Source organism: Cyprinodon tularosa, unplaced genomic scaffold (assembly GCF_016077235.1).
Source record: "Cyprinodon tularosa strain WSP-4 unplaced genomic scaffold, ASM1607723v1 ctg364, whole genome shotgun sequence".
NCBI classification, from domain to species: domain Eukaryota; kingdom Metazoa; phylum Chordata; class Actinopteri; order Cyprinodontiformes; family Cyprinodontidae; genus Cyprinodon; species Cyprinodon tularosa.
Genome location: NW_024039079.1, coordinates 329236 through 334673, shown reverse-complemented (window position 1 = coordinate 334673; position 5438 = coordinate 329236). Strand labels below are relative to the sequence as shown.

The 5438-nt window shown below is 37.8% G+C and overlaps 1 protein-coding gene across 1 annotated transcript; it reads right to left on the bottom strand.

Moving 5' to 3' along the window:
- Positions 1 to 748: 748 nt before the first annotated feature.
- Positions 749 to 5045, bottom strand: LOC119790463 (peptidyl-prolyl cis-trans isomerase FKBP1A-like). Its single transcript, XM_038295992.1, has 4 exons — positions 4907 to 5045; positions 4779 to 4826; positions 4196 to 4308; positions 749 to 1471 (listed from the first exon to the last, which is right to left on the bottom strand). The coding sequence occupies exons 1-4, from the start codon at positions 4941 to 4943 to the stop codon at positions 1346 to 1348; spliced, it is 324 nt and encodes a 107-aa protein (XP_038151920.1). The 5' UTR covers positions 4944 to 5045; the 3' UTR covers positions 749 to 1345.
- Between the last annotated feature and the right edge of the window lie 393 nt (positions 5046 to 5438).

Here is a 5438-nt window from a genome sequence, read left to right as displayed (position 1 = left end):
AACTTAAAAACATTGATGAACCCTTACTTCCGAACTCAAAATGACGCTGGATGAAAATATCTCACAAAGATCCTTAAAGCCTCTACCCATCAACTTAACCCTCAGGAGACACTGCATGTTTGACTGATGTCCTGCATCCACACACAATTCAAAGGGCTTAAAGACCTCAGCATGCAATCTCTAGAATCCGGGTGTTTGAAACAGACACCAGACCTCAATGACCACAACCGAGTAAGTCTGAGAAGTTTCTCTACTTCTACATACAGCACCTGATTCAGATTTAGGTTCACCATAGCCTGTTAACCTGCAATCAATTGATGTGTGTGAAAATTTGGAAACATCTAGAACAGGGGTGCTCAAGTCCAGTCAAGAGCTACTATCCTGCAAATTTTTGATGCACCAGTTACAGGGTGGTAGCTCTTGAGGACTGGACTTGAGCATTCCTGATCTACAAACAGGGCAGTGTGCCTTAAAGACTGCTGTGCCTCTTGGTAGAAAGGAACACTAAAATACTAACCCCAACAGTTCAATTCAAAAAGTAAATATTACAGACTGATGGCAGCAGTATTTTTTGATAATCATGGCTTCAAGCCCAGAAAACAAACTTTAGATTCTCATGAGAACACATATTTAATTCTACAATACAAACTGGGTTTACCTTTCTAACCCGCAGTAGTTACACGTTTCTATAATATTCTACTTCGAGTTAAAAGTAATGCTACCTGAAAAAAAAACACATGACAATATATTGTACAGTACTCTGGTTTTATTCAGAACAAATCGATTACACTGAAGAGGAAAAACTGCATTGCAAAACAAGTTTTTAATTGTGACACAACACAAGGACACTTTGAATTGATTTTAAAGTAAAAAAAAAAAAAGGAACCAATCTAAACTACTAGCTTTTCAGGACGGTTTACTTATTGTGTTTTAAAGTAGGAAATATATGGTGAAAGATATCCAAGGAAATCACATTTTTAACTTGGGGTGGTTACATCACTAACAAATGCACTACTTTAAAACACTGGGGAAAAAATGTAAAATTTAACAGCTTTGCCACAAAGGCTATTGTGTTCAATGACACTTGTATTTTCTTGATTTGCCTTCAATAGATCTAATTTAGGAATCAAATTCACTTACAAAGGAAAATAAAATCGATCAGCTAAAAATTCTGGTATTTGAAAACTGTCCAAGTAATGCAATTTAAAACCATTTGGTTTTAAACATGATTTGGTCGATTCAATCATATTTGGTGAATTAAAATAACATTTTTGATAGATGTGGAACAAGAAAGACCCAAAATTAATAGTCAAGGATAAGTTTCAGTGTAAAGAAGAAAAAAAGCTCAGCAACTCAGGAGCTCCACTTCAAAGATGAGGGTAGAGTTTGCAGGAATGATGGGTGGATATCCTCGGCTGCCATAGGCGTAATCAGGAGAGCAGGTCAGCCTTGCCACTTCGCCGACAGACATCTGTGGAGGTCGAGATGAGAGAATGGAAAATCTTAGTAATGTTGGATCAGTGTTATGCAGGATGAAGGGGAAACCACTGCCAAATGGAAGGCAGAAGCTGCTTATCGATGGGAGGATTGTGGTAAAACCCAGTCAAAGATGTTACCAGACCTCCGGTGAACACTTAACACTGTCTGAAGGGAATTTTCTCATTTTCTTTTAAACATCAAACAATATTGTTTAAAACATGTAAAAGGTCTTCCAGCCATTGAGAACTTCATGATGGTTACATTTTTTGAGTGTAGCTAAAAGGGCAGCACTGTGACCCAGCTTTTCCCATGTATCACAAGCTGTTGCCGTAGTAACTTGGGAAAGTTTTTCACCAAGGGTGTTGCCAGGGTGGGTAACTCGTTTGCTCCAGGGTTAGTTGTCCTGCAACCTTTAAGATGTGTCCTCGGTCCAAAATGCCCAAATAAAGTAAAATAATTAACAGGACCCTGGAGAAATTGACTCCGTTCCAATACTCACACTAAAACCTGAAGTGTGCATATGACTGAAGAGCACTTGTGGGTTTGAGTGTGCAGGTTACAAATATGCTAGACCTGGTGAATTGGGAGAATGCTGGCATCCCACCTTGTAATGGAGACATTGAAAATGAGTTGATCCAGTCCCTGTTTTGGCAAATTTACTGCTAAAAAATTATTACAACACAAAATGATTTTGTATAAAAACATTTACAGTAAAATCATTTTAATAATTATACCTGAAAACAGACCTTTTTTTTCCCAGCACAGGCAAATTAAGCATACATCTACAAACCCTAATTTATGAAATAGACATTATAAAAAGTAACAAAAATACATAGGGGAGGAGAGGATACAAAAAGAGACACTAGACTGAAAGAGAACATCTATGCTGTGATAATTCAAACTGGATCCTAATGTTTAAAGAAAATTAAAAGGCTATTAAGAAAAAAGTATTCAAACATTTCATAAAATAATTTCCTTATAGACTTATGTTTTATCATATTCATAGGATAATCATCTAACAATCATTTACAAATAGTTTAAGGTTTGCCTACTTTCCATTAACAGCAGACATCCCCAAAGCTGTGCTGGAGCAGGGAAACCCCCAAAACCTGCGGGATGGCGGCCGCTGAGGACCGACTTTGGGGATGCCTGGTTTACAGCAATGAGTTATTTGAAAATCAAAAGGGCTGACTTATGAGTATTAATGTAGACTCTATATGCTAATTAAAAATTTTTAATCAATTGTGATTACCAATTTCGTAAGACATGGCCATAAGACATAGAAAATAAAGGAATTTCTTTCCTTTTTAATTTACTTTAAAAATGTATTAACATCTATTTGGCTGGTTTGGCATTTTAATTTGACCACTGCAGAAATTGCCCAGTGAATTAATTAAGGGTATTATTGAGGGTCACTCTTACTAAATGTTGTGTATATCTTTCTATACAAGCTCCTTGTCTAAAATAATTGAATAGAAAATCTTTTACTGACAGATTAATTATTGAACAGTACATTGATCATCAAGTATTATCAAACATTTCTATTTCATTTTGGAAGGCCGGGAAAATATAATGAATCACATTGATTAAGAGTGATCATGATCTATTGCATTTAATGGCTAAGGTATGTCTTTGTATACTTTATTATATTGTGATTGAGTTACTCTAAGGTCACGTTTAGCTTGGTTAAATATTCTAAAATTACCAATTACATCAAATAAATAGTTAATAGAGATTTTCCCCTTACCCACCAATGTTTAAAGAAAGTTGACCATGTGCTACAACCCTTGATCTTCGATAAAACAGAATCTTGTTGAGAAGGATTATTAATTGAATATCAGTTTGGTGAAGAAACTGTATCTATGACCTGGGGATAATTTTCAAGAAGTTTACATGTTTATCAAAATGCAGTGGCAAAGCACAGGAGCTGGATCACCACAATATTTCCACTTTTGCATAAAATGTCACATGCAACAATGAATAGTGGGCAATACACTTCAAAGTCTGCATAGATGTGTACTTGGCTAAAGTGCTGATCAAGGGTGCATGGGGGTGGAGCAAAAGACCACTATGGAAGATTGGGACCCACTACGAACCAAACCATCAGCAGTAATGGGAATTTGAATTACAGAAGCACAGGTGTGCAGGTATTTGGACTTGGTCATAATCTGCATACTGAGGTGGTAATATAGGCATTCGATTCAGGTGTGCTGGATTTGAGGACCGCTCTATATGTTGCATGATACCAGCCCTAGAGGTACCCAACCATGGTGTGGCTGCAGTGCATTCCAGAGGACACACACCCAGTGTTTCAGAGCAGAGGGGTTTTGCCCCTCGAACCTTGCGATCCAATTTTATATACGTAGCAAAATTTTGATCACTTAAATTTGGCTGGGTTATTAATTAAATTAAAAAAATCAGAATGCATTAACTGCTTCAAGCTTATATGACCCAAATCCAATCTTTTTTTCAATGTGCATTTAAAAATCCTCAAACCCAGAGGTAATATGATCATATTGTAAGATAATCATAAATTTAGTTCCACAAACAAAAACAACAGAATCAGAGAGAACATTACATTTATGACAAAGAACCCATTTTCTGTGATTGACAGCAGCTTCTTATTTAAAAAGGGGGTAGCTACACTGGGGAACAAAGCTTGCAAATTTGAATTTATAGAGTTTTGTTTTTTTTTTGCATTTCTTTTTCTTCATACCTGAGCAACCCCTTCATCCCATCCACGGATGACTTCACCTGCTCCCAGTTTGAAACTAAAGGGCTCGCCCCGGTCCCTGGAGGAGTCAAATTTCTTCCCGTTTTCCAGCGTGCCTGTTTGGGGAAAAACATATATGACATAGACACGCCTACATTAAACACTGAGCTGCTGTCAGGCAACGGTTAGCATTTTTACATCTTCAGCCTTAGCAGATGGGGAAATAAATTAGTCCTTCTCCCCCTTAATTACATTTAACTGACCGAAATTGTGTTTAATGTTTTATATTTTTCTATGATGGGTTAATTTCCAATGGCCGTGGGTGTGCTTTATTCTTCTGTCCATTGCCAGAAGGAGCAGGGCCATCCGCCCCCACCCTCCCTGCTAAGCTAAGCTAAGCTAAGCTAGCTGGAACGTTAGCCTCAGTTCTTGTCTTTTAACACCTTGCGAAGGTTTCCCATTGGTGAAGAACTGAAACTCGATTTGAACATCGTCGGTTTAACCGGGTACGGTCATTCATCAGGTTAAAAGAGAGCGAGCTTTTCTTTTTATGTATTTGAGCAGCGAGAAATGAAACAATGCTCACCGACGTAGTGCACGTTGACCATCCGTCCTTTCACTGGAAAAGTCTTTCCTGAAAACAGAAGCCTGAGCGTTATTCCAATGCAATAAAATGCTGGATGAAATGTAAGGAATATGCTAAGAAATATTTACCGTCTCCAGGTCTAAGGGTGTTTACTTCAACTCCCATTGTTATTTAGATGCAGTTGGCCCTCTTGCAGGAAATTGGCGTGTCCGTGCGCACAACGGTAGTGAGCAGGAGCGTCGCTGAGAAGAGCTCACCCCAGTCTTCTTTTTCTTCTTTAAAATCTTTTCGGCGGTTGGCAAACAGCAGATTGATGCATTTCCGCCATCTACTGGTGTGGACCGGAATGACCCATCTTCTTCTTTGTTAGATTGGCGAATTACAAACAGCTTATAGGTGCATACCGCCACCTACTGTACACGAGTGTGTAGCCCTATAGTTCCACCTACTATATTCTATTTTTTATTTTTGTGTTATGTTAAAATAAAAACACTGCTTTATTAATAACCAAATTTCCTCCCTATCTCCATCAGTCCCTAAAATTCCTTCAATATTCCATTCTCTCCCTTTTTCCATAATTACTTTCCTCATCCTCTCTCTTTCAGTTGCATATTTAATGCAATCCATCAAAACATGATCCACATTTTCTTTTCTTTCACA

Coding starts and splice junctions, on each gene's coding strand:
- LOC119790463 (XM_038295992.1), bottom strand. CDS start 4,943: ATGGGAGTTGAAGTAAACACCCTTAGACCTGGAGACG. Junction 4,827..4,906: donor CACCCTTAGACCTGGAGACG/GTAAATATTTCT, acceptor TTCTGTTTTCAG/GAAAGACTTTTCCAGTGAAA. Junction 1,472..4,195: donor GGGATGAAGGGGTTGCTCAG/GTATGAAGAAAA, acceptor CGACCTCCACAG/ATGTCTGTCGGCGAAGTGGC.